This window comes from Thunnus thynnus, chromosome 12 (genome assembly GCF_963924715.1).
Source record: "Thunnus thynnus chromosome 12, fThuThy2.1, whole genome shotgun sequence".
Taxonomy (NCBI): domain Eukaryota; kingdom Metazoa; phylum Chordata; class Actinopteri; order Scombriformes; family Scombridae; genus Thunnus; species Thunnus thynnus.
In genome coordinates this window covers 28,292,079-28,311,369 of record NC_089528.1, presented here as the reverse complement: position 1 = coordinate 28,311,369, position 19,291 = coordinate 28,292,079, and the positions used below count along the sequence as shown (strand labels likewise).

The window sequence follows — 19,291 nt, the reverse complement described above, 5'->3', positions numbered from 1 at the left end:
GTAAAAAAAATAATAATAAAAGAGAAAGCGAACAGTGTTTGGATCTCATTCAGTCAGCTCCTCTCTGACACATTGTTAACAAAAAAAGGCTGCACATTATAAACTTCACAAAGATTTGTTGCAGGTTTGTTTTCTTGGCTTGCCTCAGATTTGTATAATTTTCCACTAGTTTTCCTGCAATATTCGCCGCCAACTAAAGCAATGATGGACGTTTCTTTGGTTCTTTTGAGGCAACTCGAAGCACTTAGTTTAAGTTATGGCCAGAGAATTGACTCGGTTAAATAACAGCAATGTCAACTAACTAATCTATCTAAAGCACCTTCAAATGTATGTTTTAGCAGCCAGAACATAACCACACATATGATTCAACCTCTGGTCTCTAGTGCCCAAGTAGCATGAGATGTCACACGTCCTGGATTGGAAGAAATTTGTTAGTTTTTAGGGGTTTTTTTAGCACGTAGTTGATCAAACAGTGAAGTTCAGATGATGGATAGAAGGAGAAGAAGAGAGAGAATGATGAAGAACATCTCTTGTTTCAGTTCTTGGAGTGTTTCTTGGACCTCAGGCAGTCATAGAGGTCTTTGTTGCTTGTTTTTTCTCACGTTAAGCAGCATTAATTCACACCAGTCAATGGGTCTTAATTCTTCACCGGGGGATTGTATTGAAAACATGAGTCATCACAAAGTTGTCATGGTGAAGCACAGAGGACAACTGAACTCCGCTGAGGTGTAATCGGAGCCAAATGTCTCTGAAGAAACATCTCTGTTGATGTTGTCGTAGGTTTGTTTGAGTCATAGTTTGGATTGGCTGCCGTCGAGCGCTGCGGCGTCCTCCGGGAAGAATCGGGAGGGAAAATGTGTGTGTTAGATGTGTGTGTTTGACAGTTTCAAGCCAAAGAAAACGGTTTCTTTATAGATTTCAACTTTTTACTGATGAAAAGGAAAGAAAAAGAGAACTTTAAACTGTAATAAAAATATTGTGCATCACTTTTTCATATGTGACACAGAATAACAACTCATTGAACCGCACTAATATACCTCTCCAACATTTATTAGCTGAAATAAAAATGAGAAAAACTCCTGCACAGTCTCGCTTACTGCTGGAATATTTACTGTTTCGTAAACTAACAACAGACTGAAATGTTTTTAAACTAATAAATATACTAAATAAGACAGTTTTTAAGTGTTTTTCTTTTTCAAGTTGTGCTTTCCTCCAATGCACCTGTTGCATATTCAGTTTATCAGCTGCCATTGCTACAGTGACATCTGATCAGCATCAGTATCACAGTTTTTATAATATGTCCTCCACCCTGGATTCAGTCATTGAAATAATGTTGACACAAACGTAGTATGTATCTAGAACATGAATAGACGTTGACGTGTGTTTTAACCTGCAAATCTCCAAAACAAGCTTACTGAGCTCTGCTGCTATCAGCTGCTCCAATACATACATTTCATCTTTGGAAAACATCATTTTAATGGATCTCCTGCAAATAAGAAAATGTCATCTTTATAGTTTTATATGTTTATATATTATGTATCATGGATTGTGAGTTTGATTTATAATACTAAACTAGCAAGTAAAGCTGTCTGGGTTTTAATGACTGTACAGCACTTTCACATCCAGACTGTAAAAGTCAAAAACAGCGTGTTAAAGGGGAGATGTCAAGGTTTTTGTGATGTTTTGTTCTATTGGCTCTCAACGTTAAACATGGTCAAAGTTACAAACGCTTCAGGTGAACATATTTAAAAATGCTCCCTGAAAGTCAAAAGCCAGGAAAGTTACCTCTACTTCCTCCTCGAACTGACTTTAGTTTGTTGGTGTAGCCTCCAGAACCGACGGGAAGTCTGTGAAAGGGCAGCTTCCGGGAACTAACCAATCAGAACAGAGCAGGCTCATCAGGAGGCGGGGCCTTAAAGAGACAGTAGCTAAAACGGCCTGTTTCAGACAGAGGCTGAACTGAGGGGCTGCATAAAGAGCCAGTATAAGATAAATAAGGAGTTTTTAACTGTAAATCATGCAAAAATAATCCAGTAGATCCCCAGAATAAAAAAAACAGACCTGGGAAAGTGCATGATACGTCCCCTTTAATGTTTTTTTTTTTCCTCCCACACAGCTGGTTTGCTAAACACATACACATTTTTCTTGTCCTGGTGCCCCAAAAATCTTGGATACCTCTGTGCCTGATGAAGAGCCAATTGGGACTCAAAACACACTTTTTTCAAAATGCAAATAAAAAGAAAATTAAGAGGGAACGTTCTACATTGTTCTGTGTACTGAGGGAAACAGCAGTCCTTGTACATTTTCTTCTTCCCCGATGCCAAAGTCATAACCAACTGCAGACTAAATAATATGAATTTTCAACAACTGTTTCAATCCAACCGGCTTTTCTTTTAACTGTCGGTGTCACAGAGGACACGGCACATAAATCAGTCTATAAGAGATCATTTGCAGTGTAGTTCCAATACATACAGATTAAAAAACTCCCACTCATTATTTACAGGTGGGACTGACAAGAAAATGAACAAGATGTTTACTTTCAGAATCCCGGACGCCCAAAATAACACCAGTATAGACCGGAGGGAGCTGAGAAACACCAGGAAACACTCCTTCTTTAATTACAGTTCACTCCAGTTAATCAATCACATTTTCTCTGCAGGACGCCGGCAGTCAGCAGATCGGGTTTCTGCTGGGGAGCTGTGGAGTGACCGTGGCTCTGACCAGTGATGCCTGCCATAAAGGGTTACCCAAGAGTCCCACCGGAGAGATCCCACAGTTCAAAGGTCTCACACACACACATCATCACACCTGTGCACATGCAGATACCAGCGGGGAGCGTATTCATGGCAACACACACACACACACAAAAAGTCTGTTTTTGTCATAAAAGCACAAGTGTTAAATATCAAGAAACAACATCCCAGTGTTGGTGGGTGTTCTTGCCGAAACCTGCTCCCTTTATCTCTGGAAAATAACCTCTTTTTTTTAGCATTTTTAGCATTTCTTTCAACCTTCAGGCAGCTGTCATAGCTGAATACCTAAGTTCAACCTTAAAATGCCATCGTTACAGTAATATAATTGCATTAGCTCTTGAGTTTTTAGCGCTAAAATAGCATTATACAGTCTGTGTGATATGAAGACATCCCCTGAATCTTGAGTGCAGAAGATCAACTTAATATTATAACTAAACAAGACCAATGCTCACATGCTGCAGAAAGAGAGAAAATGAGCCAAAATGTCTGTATTTAACAGATTTTTTCTTCTTCCAGTTTTCTTCTTTTCTAACTGCAGCAGTAAAAACATCAGGTCGGCACTATAAAGACGGTCATAAAATCCCACATAACCCCTCATGTATTAAAAATGTTGCTTTATGACAAATTATCCCCCAGTTCTGTTTTTAAAATCAGACTTTATTTATGTAAAAGATATCTTGTGTTTTTTTCCCCTCAGAAAAGAGTGATAATTTTTCTGGGAAGTCGTACTTGAATAACATGAGAAAAGGCAAGTTTATTTGTGTAACATCGTTCAAACACAGAAGCAATTTAGAGTAGTTAATGAAATGGTGAAGAAATTCATTGGAACAACATTTAAAAACACAATAAAATAGAGGAAAAATCAATTAAAATAGAGTGAAAATTGGATTTTAAGAAACAAATAATGAATAAGTAGGAATTGACATAAAATAATGAACCAGGAACACTGTTATAATACTGTTACACTGCAGTAATAATCCTAATACAGTATGCAAAAACATAATAGACGTGACAAACACACTGATATAATTCACACTAAACAGCACGCTGCACACATCCTCCTGGCGTGTTCACGTTACGAGCAACAAAGCTACAAAACAGCCACATTGTCACTGAGTTGTCACTGGTCGTTGTCGATGTCGTCATGGGTTTGTGAACCATAGTCTGTTAATTTATGATTATCTTTAATAGCTAATAAACATGATTCAGTATTATTACATAAGACACTACCACAGCTCGCCGTTGTGCATTTAAATATGTACATTATATACCTGGAACACTCACAATAGCTGCCACCTGCTGCCAAGCTGCATTTTTTTTGTTAGTGTCACAGTAAATGAAGTACTGTAGGGTTAAATATGGTTAAACAGGGAACCGGCTAACAACAAGAATCAGTTTTTCTTGCATTTTTTAAACAGAACAGAACAGGAATTGTTGGGAGAGAGAGAAGGGAGGTGGTGAATTGGTGAAACATACGATTGGTTGATGCGTTGAGGCCAGCTCATCTTTGACTTGTAGCCCGTCACACAGTGTCAGTGTCAGTTTGTAGCTTCATGAAAACGACTCGTAGCTCGTCGCTTCGTCGCCGGTGGTCTGAACACACAATCAGAGTTCAGAGTTCAGAGTTTCACTGTGCTGCTCTTGTTTCAGCGCGTCTCTCTCTCTCTGTGTCTCTCAGTAGGATGAAGGAACAGACTGATGACAGAAGACAGCTGGGCTGAGTAATGGATGACAGGACGATAGAGAGACACACACACAGAGAGAGAGAGAGAGAGAGTCAGTGAAGCAGTAATGCAAATCAATAGAAAAACAACTGATAAGAAGGAGGAAAGACAGAAAGAAAGAGATCAGATGGACGGAGACACGTGATGGATTGAGAACAGGGAGACATCAGAGTCTCCTAGTGATTAATAACGACTGTTTGCTTTTCAGTAATGGATGTATAAATAGCAACATGATGCCGCCAGATTTACTGCTCCTCACTCAGCAGCATGGATTTAGGAGTGTGTGTGTGTGTGTGTGTGTGTGTGTGTGTAGCTCATTAAGGTGGAGTGCTCCTCTTATTGATCAGCAGGCTTTAAACTCATCTCATTCACATGGCTGATTGTTTCTTTCTGTCTCGCTGCCCGGGCAGGAACAGCAGCATTAATGCAGACATTAACGGCCTTCATGTACTCAGGATTTTATATTCACTCATGTTCTGCCACATAAACACTCAGCGCCGAGCAGCACGTCCTCATCATAATCTGTCTTCATATCAGCAGAGGTTAAGCTTAATGCATGTAGATATCCTACAGTACATGCAACACACAGTCATAGGATTTCTTCTCACATTAAGCATCCAATATGTTAGATATTAATGGCAGCTTACATTAAAAGAGCCCTCAAGCAGTTTAGCATCGCGCTCCTATAACGTTGTTGGACAGTTTTTACACAGAGGATCAAAATCAATGCAGCAGAACCGAAAGTTTATCTTCCTCGTCAAAACCAGACGCCTACATTACCCACAATACCGCTTGGCTCGATTCACTCGACCGCGCAGAGAGGACGGTGTGTTTTGTTAGTAACGGCTCACAAAAGGTTTTAATACGACTTTTTATATGCAGTCGTACTCCTAGAAACAGACTTTCTATCTGTGGAGTTCTTCTTTAAGCATCGTGCTGTTGACTCTAATCTTACTTTTGGTGGGTTAAGGCCTTTGTAGCTTCTCATTCCTCGTGTGATATCTCTCCAATGTCATCAATAAAGGCATAAAATACTTTTGTTTTTAGTGATCTCTGACCTGCAGAAAGTGGACACCTGACTCTGTTTAACTTTGGTTCTCAAGCCCTGTTTCACTTCTCATACTACATTTACATTTTTCATTCAGCAGACGCTTTTATCCAAAGCGACGTACATATGAGAGTTGATACAACACAACACGCAGGGATCTAGTCAGGAGACAACAACACCAGTAAGTGCCATAAAGCTGAAATTTGGGCCCGATAGGACGTAGATGCCAACAGGAAGTGCAACAAGGCGATGATTAGAGTGCATAGAAGCATGTTTTTGTTGTTTTTTCTCTCCCAACAGTTCATCAAGTGCAGAGATGTTCACGAAAGAGCTTGGTCTTTAGTCTTTTCTTAAAGATTGAGAGGGACTCTGCAGATCAAACAGAGTTTGGTAACTCGTTCCACCATCGGGCAACTACAGAGGAGAAGAGTCTAGCTGGTGACTTAGGGCCCTGTTGTGGTCGTGGTGGTACCAGGAGCCTTTCATTGGCAGAGCGTAGTGGGCGGGAGGGAGTTCAGGTTGGCAGGAGCCGTTTTAGTTGCTATTTTGTAAGCAAGTGTCAGGGTTTTGAATTTGATGCGGGCAGCAGCTGGGAGCCAGTGGAGGGATGTCAACAGCGCTGCCATGTTCTGGATCATCTGCAGAGGTTTAAGTGTACATGCAGGGAGGCCTGACAGTAAGGAGTTACAGTACCAGGAGTTGTGCTGCATGCTCAGACAGGTGGGGTCTGATCTTCCTGATGTTGTACATACTGTGCACATGATAATAGCTTCATAAACACTTGTTACTTACTTGTCACCAGTTAGCCAGAGAAGATGCACCACTCCATATTTTAATTATTTTGTTGTTGCCATCTTTCCTTGCAGTAAACTATCTTTGGTTCAGTGATGTCTAATAGTTTCCAGGAGTTGCAGGTACAACAAGAGGTTCACTGTCTCTCTGTGAGCTTATATTACAGTCAGTAGGAAGCAGATGCAAAGTGATGCAAGTCTGTCTTTTTCACAAGCTTTACCAGACTGTGTTCATAGTGGAGTTGGCTGTTTTTTTGTGTGTGTTGTTCATGTCAGAGCTCTCCATCACGTAATGTGAAGGTAATGAAAAATTCTCTAGTAAATCTATTTCACATTTAAACGTCCTCCTGAGAAATCAGAAGTTGGAAGGAGTTTAGCGGGTAAATCGAGGAAAGAAAGATCAAACTACGAATGTCTGGCTGGAAGCAGGTGTCATATTTTCCATTCATAATTTAAATAAAAACGTCCTCGGATAGAATTCCCAGAATTCCCAAGCATCGGTTGCCTCAGTTGGAGCTGGCGGGTTCACGGTGGAAACCTTTTTCCCAGACATCAAAGACATTAGTGTGTTTGTTTTATGTCCCTGTGTGTCCAGGCTGGCCTAAGCTGCTGTGGTTCGTCGTCGAGTCCAAACACCTCTCCAAACCTCCCCGAGACTGGTTCCCACATATCAAGGACGCCAACCAGGACACCGCCTACATCGAGGTAACGCTCTGTGACTCGTGTACTTCCACTCTTTACTATCTTGTGAACAGAAATCAATGATGCTACATGTCTTTTGGATTAGATTCACATCGCGGCTGAGTGGATGTTTCACTGTTTCTCTGCCGGCTACCGGTCAATGTTATCACCTCTTCCCCCGATCAATTCGAATTTACCTGATGTCCCTTTAAAACAGCCGAGCAGTAATTGCACCGGCAGGGAGGTTGAAATGTCTCCTTGATTGCACCGAGGATTGAAAGAAGAACTGCAGGAAAATGATGAAAGAAGAGGGATGATTGAAAAACTATCGACCTTTTTTTTGTTTTTAGCAGACAGTCGGGGGAAGATAAAATCACTGCAGCTCATAGAAATGTATCTTTTTATTTTTCAAAAAACCGCTAATGTCTCAACATGATTCATAACTTTAATAGCAGCTCATGACGTGTTTTCATTTTTATGCCAGTTTTTATCAGATAGCTGCCAGAGTTTTTTTTAGATGAGGGGAGATCTCATTTTTGGAAGGAATCTCATCGATCACACATCAGTTTGGTTTCGAAACTCTGGAAAAGAAGAACTTAAAATTCATCAATCAATATGTCTACAGCTGATTCAGGCTTCAGAAATAAACCAGTATTGTCATCAAGGTGTCTTAAGACGACTTGATGTTATTGTGCAGTTGACTGACACCTGTTATGTAAGTAAGATAAAGTCAGACGAGGGCGACATAAAGGTCGATCACAGCTGTTTGTACAACATGTTAGAAATCAGAAGTGTTCGAAGGTGTAGTGAAACACCGGCTGTCATAGAGAGAGGAAGGGAAGACGTGATATAGTTTAAATATGTATGACAGTCTCTCCTAGAAGATATTTAATAGTGTTACACGTGGCTGTTCACGTTAAAAGTGACTGAAATAGTTTTGTCAGGAATGTAAAAAGGGAGAGCTGGTGAGAGAAGTTAAAACCAGGACAACTTTATCACCAACAACTAGCTGACCAGATCGTCTGGTTCAGAAAGTTACACAAATCTCAATACACGGCTGCCGCCCCCCTTTATTCCAACGCTGGAAAGGTGCAGGAGGATGAGGAGGAGGAGGAGGAGGAGGAGGTTTCCAAAACTATTCGATCATCCGACAGGCATGTCTGATGGAGTATTACTGGCCTCCTTAAAGCAGGAGACAGCAAAGAAGAGGGAGGAAGAAGAGGAGAGAAACAAACAAACAAATCAAAGCAAAAAAAAAGAACATTTGTGTGATAATTTGTGTTCCCTCTATCTTCCTCTGTCCAGTATAAGACCTGTAAGGACGGCAGCGTCCTCGGCGTGACCGTGATGAGGATAGCCATGCTCACACACTGCCAGGCCCTCACACAGTCCTGCTCATACACGGAAGGTAACACACACTTTCCTCAAGTATTAGACGAAGAACACGTCTCTTAGCAGCACCGATACAGTTTAAATGTCCGTCTGTATTTCCTGTAACGTGGTGTTTTCTCTCTCTCATCCTCCAGCTGAGACCATAGTGAATGTATTAGACTTCAAGAAGGATGTAGGACTGTGGCACGCTGTCCTGACTGTAAGAAAAACACTATTGTAATAAAACAATATTTAATACCGAAGCAAGTTTAAACATCTTGAACGTCTCTCTCTCTGTCTGTCTGTCAGAGTGTGATGAACATGATGCATGTCATCAGTATTCCCTACGCCCTCATGAAGGTCAACCCTCTGTCCTGGATCCAAAAAGTCTGCCAGTACAAAGGTAACTGAATCACTGAAGTAATTCTAGACTTTCTTCCTAAAGCGGCTATAATCAATATTTACTATAATAACGTAGGGAGCTGTCAGCGTGTATTGTGTTAGTCGTGGCTCATAGTGGATGAAGCTACAGAGGATTATCAGCGACTCTGCAGCTCCTCTCGGCTTTACGGAGCTTTATAGCGAGTTTCAGCTCATTTTTTAGCTGTCTGGCTGCAACTTTACTGTTTTGGTTCACTCTCAGAGCTCTTGTGGTGTCGTTTTTAGCTGCAGCAGCCAGCTGTTTTCAGAGACACTATCTGCTCAGCACCAACAGGCAAACAGACACAGTTAGCTGTAGACTAGCTGGTGAACATAGTGGAGCATTTAGCAGCTAAAAGAGCCAGATATTTCCCTCCGGAGTTGGTAGAGAGTAAAAACAGAGCTGAAAGAGAGTGAATATTGGACTTAAATTCACCAGGTGGACAGAAACACGACTCCAGATGAATGATAATGTTGCTCCGTAACGGCTGGATGTAGAAATTAGCAACTGTTTGCTAACGAGTTCAACATATCAACTTAAACAGTGGCAAATTTATGTTTACGACATGTTTCTGCTACTCCTGAGTGGCATTTTTTTCAATAACTGCAGTTATTGTAGGTTTAAAGTGAAACAAATAATAATTTAACATCAATTCAGGCTCTATTTTCTGTTTTTCTGTGTTTTAAATGAGAGCCGTTGAGTCGGATGTGGAGGGAAATCTGCCTTTACAGCATAAAACAGAATGATTGTTTGTGTTTATTTGTGATGGTTTTGTATTGAGCTGTATTATATTAAAAGGGTTTCTAATATTTTTTTCACATGTACAAATCAGCATTGGGGAAAAAATATTAAAAACACCTTCCAGTATCATGTAGATCTGAAGTGTCACCTCACCCGAACTTGTGTTACCGACAGAAACATCATAGTTTTAGGTTCTTGTGACATCACTGGCTTTTTATTACACCAAAGGCTTTGTTGTATTTGTTTTATTGGCTTCTCTTACATCCTAAAGTCCACTGGGTTTCCTCTAGCAATAATTTTAAGTAGCTTATTTCATGACTCACGGTAACTATGTGTCGCTGTGTGTGTTTTGTGTGTAGCTAAGGTGGCGTGTGTGAAGTCGCGGGACATGCACTGGGCTCTGGTGGCCCATCGGGACCAGCGAGACGTCAACCTGAGCTCCCTGCGCATGCTGGTGGTGGCCGACGGTTCGAATCCCTGTAAGAACACACTGAAGAACTCTCTAAAAATGTAAAGTTTGTCCTGAGGATGGTGCTAAAGGTCATGAAGTTATTAAAATCAAAAGGCTTCATCTTCTGGGGGATCATGAATATCCAACCTTAACAACAGTCTGGCCAATACAAGGGTGTAAAGTTTGGGATGAAGTCACAATGACGTTATATTTTTTATGTATTGCTGCATTTTAATGAGCTTGAATATTGTGCTTTTCAATGAACAATACAATTAGAAGTGACATAAACTGCTAAATGCTGCTTTACACTGGCCTGAGATGACAATCATCAATCTGAAATGGTGATCAGACTCATCCAATGACGGCCGACTGGGAGATTTGGCGCCCAAACAGTCTGCAATAATAGTTCTGTTAGAAATTTAGGACGAAATTCTCACAATGTGACTGCTGCTATGAGCCGTGATTACAAACCAACCAATCAGAACACAGCGTTACATGACACAGAATATATTTGGCTGATATTTTAATGGAAAAACACACACAAACCAAAACGATGGAGACGAAAAACACAAAAAAAGTAGTTTTCACAAAACATGAGAGCAGCGGATGGATGAGCTGATGTTTCCGCTCTCTTTTAAATACTTTTTTTCCCAATTTACATCACGCTGCTACGATCCATCAAACAGTCATGACACAATCTCGCACAGTGTGATGTGTGAGAAACTTAAACGCTGGTTGCTGTTATACAGTCCCAAAAGCGCCTCAGTCCTGCTTTAAATCACATTTCTTTGGCCTGATGCTTTATGATCTAATGTTGTAATAAAAAAAAAAACTCACACACTGTCACCGGACAAGAGGACACAGTTTGGAGAGATTTTAGTGAGTAAATCAAACTGAAAAAAATGAGAAACTAGTGGAAACTACTCCTTTTGAGCCTGTCATCGCTAGCTCGGGGGTTAAAGAATAAGGTTGACTATCTGCTGTTCTGCACATAAAGAAAAACTCTGCGTTTCTCTCAGGGTCGATTTCGTCCTGTGACGCCTTCCTCAACGTCTTCCAGACTAAAGGTTTGAAGCCAGAAGTCATCTGTCCCTGCGCCAGCTCCCCCGAAGCTCTGACTGTAGCTATACGGAGGTACACACACACACACACACACACACACACACACACACACACACACCTAGAGACAGTTTTTCCACATACAGTACGTATGCATGCGTCCTCTCAAAAATATGTTAAACATCACCAGACGCAGAAACGCAGAAGAAGAGTTACTACAAAATGTAAATTTAATGATGTAATCAGGTTGCCACCATCATAAGGCATCACATCCTCTGATTTTAAACAAAAATGATCAGCTATAAATACCAATTTGTCATAAAATCACTTATTTTATAGCATAAACACTCTTTCACTTAAACTTACATCACTTTTATACAATTATTTTTACTGTAATTTTACATCACAGAGATTAATTTACTCTCCTCAGTGAATAAGAAGCTTTTTAGTGGCTTTTTTTTTGCTCTTTCCACTAGAATCTGCTCTTATTTTAACCCATTAAAAACACTCCTGACTTTACTGTTTTGTGGCTTTTAAAACTTACAACCTTTTCCTCCTCCTCTGTCATCGTCCACACTGCCGCACTTCAACATGTAAACTCTACATTACAGTCAAACCGGGGCAGCGTTCATTCACCAGGCAGCTGTAATTTTTTGCTCCTGGCTCTTAATTATGACGCTATAAAAAAAGCCCTCTGTGTGTGTGTGTGTGTGTGTGTGTGTGTGTGTGTGTGTGTGTGTGTGTGTGTCTGTGTGTGTGTTTATGAATATGTGAATGAGTATTTGTGTCACACAGAGGCTAATAAGCAGCACTTTGCCTCAGCGGGTATAGTAGTAATGAACTCATTTTATTTTCAGAAGAGCAGCTTCAAAACTCATAAACATCACGAACACACACACACACACACACACACACACACACACTCACTCTAACTTTAACCCTAAAACTCCCTAAAAAGTTTTAACCCAGTTGTAACAGTCCAGTAATGTCCTTAGTTTTTTAAAAAAATCCCAACTTTTCCTGAAATAACGTTTATTTTCCAAGAATGTTTTTGCTTTTGAGACATATCACAACTTCCCAAAATTACTTTTGCTTTCCAGAAAAAATTCCTAATTTTCAGAATCTGTCCTCATGTTGCTAAAATGTTGATGCCTTTTAAATCTTTTTTTTTTAGTTTTCCACATGCTTTAGAACATGTCCTCATGTTCCAGAAATTCCCTCGCTTTCCAAAAATGTCCTAATTTTCCAAAAAATATCCTTCATAAATTGTCTGACTGTCTGTACCTCTCCCCCCCCCCCCCAGACTCTCACTGTCTAAACTTTATCTAAACTTTGCACCGTATAAAAGTATTTATTGCTTTTTTTTATTTTTAATTGATCGGTCTCTTCCTCGTCTGACTGTCTGTCTGTCTGCTCTCGTCTCCTGCAGGCCGGTGGAGGAGGGCAGCACCCCTCCCGGTCGCGGCGTGTTGTCCATGCAGGGTCTGAGTCACGGCGTGATCCGGGTCGACTCCGAGGAGAAGCTGTCGGTCCTCACGCTGCAGGACGTCGGATCTGTCATGCCTGGAGGTGAGATATGAGGATATACAGCTATATATAACTTGTCATGAACTCTGAGAAACAGTCCAACAACATGTAGGCCGACAGCTTTTTCTTTTTCTGTCCTTCATTCCTTCATACTTTTCCTCTTCCTGTATTTGCCTCCTTTCATTTTATCATTTGTTACTGATGTTCCTCCTACTTTCTTTGTTTTTTTCCATCTTCCATCCTTCTTCACTATCTCAAAACTGGAGACCCAAAGTTTTCAAGTGTTTTATAATTAAATTCATTATCATATTATTGTCTTAATCAGGATTTAGAGACAGTATTGAAATACCAGAAGCATATAAATAGTCTTCCATTAAATAAATATATTACCAGTTATTATTATTATGAAGATAATTAAACACTGTGAGAATTACAAAATAAAAAAGTCAATTTTCAAAAATGTTTAAAGTTCCTCCTGTGATCATTTTATTTCCTTCCTCTCTCATCTTCTTTCCATATCCTGCTGTTTTCTCCTCTTTCAATACTCTCTCCCTTCTTCTTGTTTCCTTCCTCTCACGCTCTGCCTTCTCTGCTCACTTCCTCCTTCCTCTCCTTCCTCTCCTCCCTCTCCTCCCTCTCCTTCATCTCTCCCTCTCCTCCTCCTCCTCCCTCCTCTGCCTCTCCTCCCTCTCCTCCCTCTCCTTCCTCTCCTTCCTCTCCTTCATCTCTCCCTCTCCTCCTCCTCCTCCCTCCTCTCCCTCTCCTTACTCTCCTCCCTCATCTCTCCCTCTCCTCCCTCTCCTTCCTCTCCTCCCTCTCCTCCCTCCTCTGCCTCTCCTCCCTCTCCTCCCTCTCCTTCATCTCTCCCTCTCCTCCTCCTCCTCCCTCCTCTGCCTCTCCTCCCTCACCTCCCTCTCCTTCCTCTCCTCCTCCTCCTCCCTCTCCTCCTCCTCCTCCTCCCTCCTCTGTCTCTCTCCTGCTGTAGCAATGATGTGTGTGGTGAAGCCGGAAGGCGTCCCTCAGCTCTGTAAAACCGATGAGATCGGAGAGTTGTGTGTTTGCACCGTTGCCACGGGAACCTCCTACTACGGCCTGGCCGGCATGACAAAGAACACCTTTGAGGTAAATCCTGTCTTGTATCTCTAATGTTTTATTTTATTCCTTTTTCTTTATTAAAATAGTTATAAAGCTGAACTGAGTTTGAACCTGGACTTTGCTTCTTCTCAGGTCTTCCCGATGTCCAACAGCGGAGCTCCCATCAGCGAGTTTCCCTTCACCAGGACCGGCCTGCTGGGGTTCATCGGACCCGGAGGTCTGATCTACGTCGCGGGAAAGATGGACGGACTCATGGTGGTCGGAGGCCGACGGCACAACGCTGACGACATCGTCGCCACGGCGCTCGCTGTGGAGCCCATGAAGTTTGTCTACAGGGGCAGGTGAGCAGCTCAGAGTGATGATGATTCTGTACCGCAGCTGTCAATCAAACAGTTTGATGGGATGTTTCTGTAGATGGAGGTTGAGCTCCTGCAGGTGGCGTTTTTTTGTTTTGTTTTTGTTTTACACTAGTGGAAAAAGTAAGTAAATACCAAGTAAAAGAAGTATAAAAGTCAAAGTACTCATTGTACAGAATGGCTGTTTTCAAAGTTTTATATTACTATATTATATTATAATAACCTCTTACTTCCACAGAACTTATTGAACCAATAACTAGACTCTGCAGTAGAGCTTATACAGTATAGAACAGTCCATTTCACAGTAGAAATTCTCCCTCCTCTTTAAAATTTAAACATTTATAGATATTTCCTTCTTCTGAATCACCATTAATGTTTCAATAATAAATCTCTTATTGTTCCCTTTGAATCTGTGCAACCTGTCTATATACAGTTAAATCTGTTGTTCGCCAAATGCTGTTTCCTGTTATTGAGAATTCACCCTTAAAAAAAGGTGTTTTACCTCATGTATGAAGAATGTTTTTTGTCAGCTGTTTTTCTTTGTTTGTCTAGTTTTTATGCTGTTTCATTGTTTTGTCTTCACTCTGGGAGAGCAGGAAATCTATACTGAGTCAGACCTACAGCTGATTTTTACTTAATTATTATTACTGATGCCTTTATGTGTAGCTGGTTGAGGTGGAGCGAGAGCTTTAAACCACTTGATACTCTGTGAACTGATACATACATTTATATGTAAAATATTTACGTGTAAAGTAATTATAACTGTTAAATACTGTGTCAGAGGTGTTGATTTAACTTCAGGGTCATTTTGGAGGCTGTAGTTTGTGGTGCTGTTGCATTAAACTGTATATATATATATATATGTGTGTGTGTGTGTGTGTGTGTTGCAGGATAGCAGTGTTCTCCATCACGGTGCTTCATGATGAGAGAATCGTGGTCGTTGCAGAGCAGCGGCCCGACTCCACCGAGGAGGACAGCTTCCAGTGGATGAGCCGAGTTCTGCAGGTATACACACACACACACAAACACACACACACACACACACACACACACACACACACACACACACACACAGGTTGAGTATAACTAGTCGCTCTCGTTGACCTTTACTGGTGTTAAAATGAAGAAGCCAGTGCTGCTGAGCAGACACAGCTGAGCAGACAGTGGTCAGTGAACATTAATAACTGTGTTTCTCTATTTTCAATGTAAATATACTATAATCTGATAAGACTCAAACCTCGGACACACATTTTTCTTAATAATCTTTTTCTTATGGTCAGAAAGTCCCACGAAAAAGACCAAAACCAACAAGTATCTGTGTGTCCAGTGCTTGATACGTCTTATTCCTCTGTGTCATAAAGATCCATTGTTGTCCATAACAACACAAACACATCAGTGAGTCACACTGTTGCACTGGGTGACATGTTCATTCATCACTATGAACACACACACTGCAGTTTATTTTGACTCAATCCCACACACATCGTCCTGCTGAAGAAATACTCGGTAGAGCACTAAATGTGTATTAATCCACCAAAGAAAATCCCCAAGTCCCCAACAAATGCACTATTTCCTCCTGTTTGAGTGATGTTTGTTAAAAACTACAGTGGCCCACTGTTTAAGGAAATAACTGAGTCTTTAAAAAAAAAAAAAATGAAGCTAAATATTTTTTACATCTTCAGCAGGAACTAATTTGCAACAAAAAGGGTGGGTAATACTGAGAGGCGCACAAATGTAACCGGTGGTTTCTAGCGTTGTGCGTGTTGTGTTTTGAGGAAGAGGCTCAGGCAGGGATATCTTTGGAGGTGACCATTTATTCTAGCAACTGACGACAGAAGTAAATAACAAAATCCTCCGGTCAATTATGACAGCTAACTTGAGCTCCTACACAAATTAAATAACATAGGAATGTGTTAGCATACTGCACAAGAAGTTTAAGCTAATACACAAACTTACAACAACAGGAAGTCCACAATGTCGCTCACCTCTCCCATGGAGTACAACAACAGAAAGGGGCAGCCATGTTGTAATAAACACATTAAAACACAGAAAACATACCTGACGACAGGTAAATAATAAAAACCTCTGGTCTATCGTGACAGCTAACTTTAGCTCTTACACAAATTAAAGAACATAGGAATGTATTAGCATACTGCACAAGAAGTTTAAGCTAATAAACAAACTTACAACTGTAATTCAACAGGAAGTCCACAATGTTCCACATTGACCCTGCAGGCGTAGCACGTCAGGATGTAACTATTAACAGATTTTGTGTAATTATAATAACTGCTGTATAATTGACTCTGTTACACAAACACATTGTTGGTTTTGGTCTTTTGACAGGATTTTTTTTTTTGACAATAAGGAAAAACCTGCCAGCCTTAAACACAAACCAGTGCAGACAAACACACACTAGACAGACATATTTTAACAGACCACTTCATAAAGAGACAGCTCACACACACACACACACACACACACAGTCTTTCACACCACATCTCCGTCTCTGTGCGATACCATTACTGTACATTCATACTGTGCATGAACACAAACCTCAGTCCAAACTCCAGATCTCTCTGAGCCAGCGTGCAGACTGCGGTGAAACTATATAAACCGTCTGCATTTTTTATGGCTGCAATAAAACCAAATCTCTTTATTCCTTTAGCATCTCAGATACAGTCTCCTCTGGCTGTTTTTCCATTCAGCTCGTCTGGTTAGAGACGCAGTCAGCGTTTTCGATCGAGGCTGAGATTGTGGGCGACTGTGCAGGGAAAAAACATTAAAATGATGATGATGATGACAAATATACTGTTCCAAAGTAAATAAAGATAAACAAACTAATAAATTTATATACATTGTTATTTCAGATCTCAGATGTTAACATGTAATAATAGTTTTATCTGTTGGCAGTAATTTAAACCGTATTTTCAAAATAAAAGTTCATTCATGTGTATTTTGGGGGTTAAAAAATGAAACAAATAAACAAATTTCTGGAAATTTGTGACAATTATTATAAAATGATTTAAAATATTGTTGCTATTACTATTTTTTAAATGGATTCCCTTTTTTATTTAGCTGAAAAACCTTTATTTGGTTAATAGTATCAGTATTGTTCCTTATATGTTTTGATTTCAGAAGTCATTTAGCTATAAAAGTGTGATTCTTTACAAATACAGATGTTTTCTCCACTTGGGAGCAAATCTCACTTTGTAAGATTTAGCAGATGTTTGCACATTTACACACAATTTCCTAACTTATCAATATTTCAACATGTCATTTGTTACTCCGAAGCACATTTAAAGAGCCTCGACAGTCCTTAAAGATTAAATGAAATGGAAACTTTTAACTTTCTGGAAAACAGCGGTGTCTTAAACGGTGACTTCATCCTGCTCGAGTGGGCGTGAGCATAAAATCTGACCCATTAAAAAAAAAAAGCCATCACATTTTTTTTAAAGAAATCCCAAACTTCTGCTCTTCCTTTTTCAAAACATCTTGTTTTCTCTTTAACTGTGTTGGTTTACACACTCTGTTACTGTTACTTTATCCACAGGAGTTACTTCAAATAAAGACATAAAGATGCCACTTCATTCTGTCTTTAAGTGTTTCTTTTTAACACATATCAACTTTCCAGGCGATAGACGGTATCCACCAGGTTGGGGTCTACTGCCTGGCTCTGGTGCCCTCCAACACCCTGCCCAAGACTCCCCTGGGTGGCATCCACCTATCAGAGACCAAGCAGCTCTTCCTGGAGGGGGCGCTGCACCCCTGCAACGTGCTCATGTGTCCACACACCTGCGTCACCAACCTGCCCAAACCCCGACAGAAACAACCAGGTTAGAGTGTGAAGGGGTGTTATGAAAATGTCGGTGTATGGGTGGAGGTTAGACTGGAAGCTCGTTGATCAGTTACTGGTTGAGTTAAACCTCGGTGGGTGGAGGTGAAGAGCCACCAGGTGATGTTTGCAGCAGAAAATCGATGCAGCAGAGCCGGATAGGTTTGCTTTTTTTCAGACAGACAGACATTAAATGTTGTTTACTATTATTTTTGAATGTTTATAACTTTTAGATTTAATTTGTTAAATCTGAAAACTCTGCTGCAGCTTCTCACATCATAAGAAAGGTAAATTTCATTATAAAAAAATCACAAATCATTAGAAAAAATGAAAAATTCACAGATGAGCCAGGACAGATGAGGTCATAAACAATGTTGTCTGTGTGGTTTAATCGATTTGAACACCCTCGTCATGGAAAATACTTTAAATACTAGTATTTTTTAGGGCATTTTTGCCTTTATTAGATAATAGAGACAGTGAGAAACAGATAAACAGGTAATATGTGAGGAGAGATATGAAGGAAGACAGACTGGTAGTTTTATATCAGGAAAACTCTAAATCAAGGTGCAGGTTACCATAGCAACCAAGCTTTAGTTTTTGATTGGTAAAGTAGCAACGGGTTAACCCGACAACAAACTTAAAAAAAAAACAATCTGCACATATTGTAAGTGCAGTAAAACAATTTCAGGTGTAAAGAATATGTGGTGAATCACTGTTTTTTTTTATATTTTTATTTTTGTAATACAATATGCTTATTTGTTTTGCAAATCTTCCATCTCAGAGGTATTTAAGGGGAATTAATTCAATAAAACCTGATAGAAAAAAAAAAGCTGCACTGATCTGTTTTCAAAGCGATGACTCCAGTCTGAAAATGGACCCATCAGACTTTGTTTAAGCTACAGCGGCAACGATCAGTCTGTTCTGATCATCAAATTATGGTTTAAGTGTTAGAATTTCAAGCTTTTTGTGTCTCATATGATGATAAACTGACATTCAAAGACGTCACCTTGGGCTTATCACAATTTCCTGACATTTTATAGACAAAACAACTGATGGATTAATCAAGAAAATAATCATCAGATTAATCGATAATGAAAATAATCGTTAGTTGCAGCCTTAGTGTGGTTAGTTTTTCAAAATAAAGCTCTTGATGATGCTGTAAAGGATGTAAAACAAGTTTCTAAAAAGGTCTCGTTGAACAAATAAACCTTTATTTTCAGATATTTAAGATGACACTTATTTTCCGTGTTTTCTATCCTGTCCTCCCCCTCTCCTCATGTCTTCCTCCTCCTCTTCCTCCTCCTCTTCCTCTTCCTCAGAGATTGGCCCTGCGTCTGTGATGGTTGGTAATCTGGTGTCGGGGAAGAGGATCGCTCAGGCCAGCGGCAGGGATCTGGGTCAGATTGAAGACAATGACCAGGCAAGGAAGGTGTGTGTGAGA

At 40.3% G+C, this 19,291-nt stretch overlaps 1 protein-coding gene across 13 annotated transcripts in view; it reads left to right on the top strand.

Annotated features, from left to right (window-relative positions):
• Positions 1 to 19,291, top strand: part of LOC137194624 (disco-interacting protein 2 homolog C) — a 240,339-nt gene that overhangs the window by 187,658 nt on the left and 33,390 nt on the right. For 11 of the 13 annotated variants that reach the window (XM_067606706.1, XM_067606702.1, XM_067606714.1 and 8 more), the window contains 13 exons: positions 2,660 to 2,783; positions 6,912 to 7,021; positions 8,303 to 8,405; positions 8,524 to 8,588; positions 8,678 to 8,771; positions 9,890 to 10,009; positions 11,001 to 11,115; positions 12,470 to 12,609; positions 13,553 to 13,689; positions 13,795 to 14,003; positions 14,909 to 15,023; positions 17,650 to 17,851; positions 19,170 to 19,279. In XM_067606706.1, the coding sequence (XP_067462807.1) occupies positions 2,660 to 2,783; positions 6,912 to 7,021; positions 8,303 to 8,405; positions 8,524 to 8,588; positions 8,678 to 8,771; positions 9,890 to 10,009; positions 11,001 to 11,115; positions 12,470 to 12,609; positions 13,553 to 13,689; positions 13,795 to 14,003; positions 14,909 to 15,023; positions 17,650 to 17,851; positions 19,170 to 19,279 (1,644 nt within the window). The remainder of the gene's footprint in view (positions 1 to 2,659; positions 2,784 to 6,911; positions 7,022 to 8,302; positions 8,406 to 8,523; positions 8,589 to 8,677; positions 8,772 to 9,889; positions 10,010 to 11,000; positions 11,116 to 12,469; positions 12,610 to 13,552; positions 13,690 to 13,794; positions 14,004 to 14,908; positions 15,024 to 17,649; positions 17,852 to 19,169; positions 19,280 to 19,291) is intronic. The other 2 variants (XM_067606715.1, XM_067606704.1) reach the window with 1 other exon arrangement.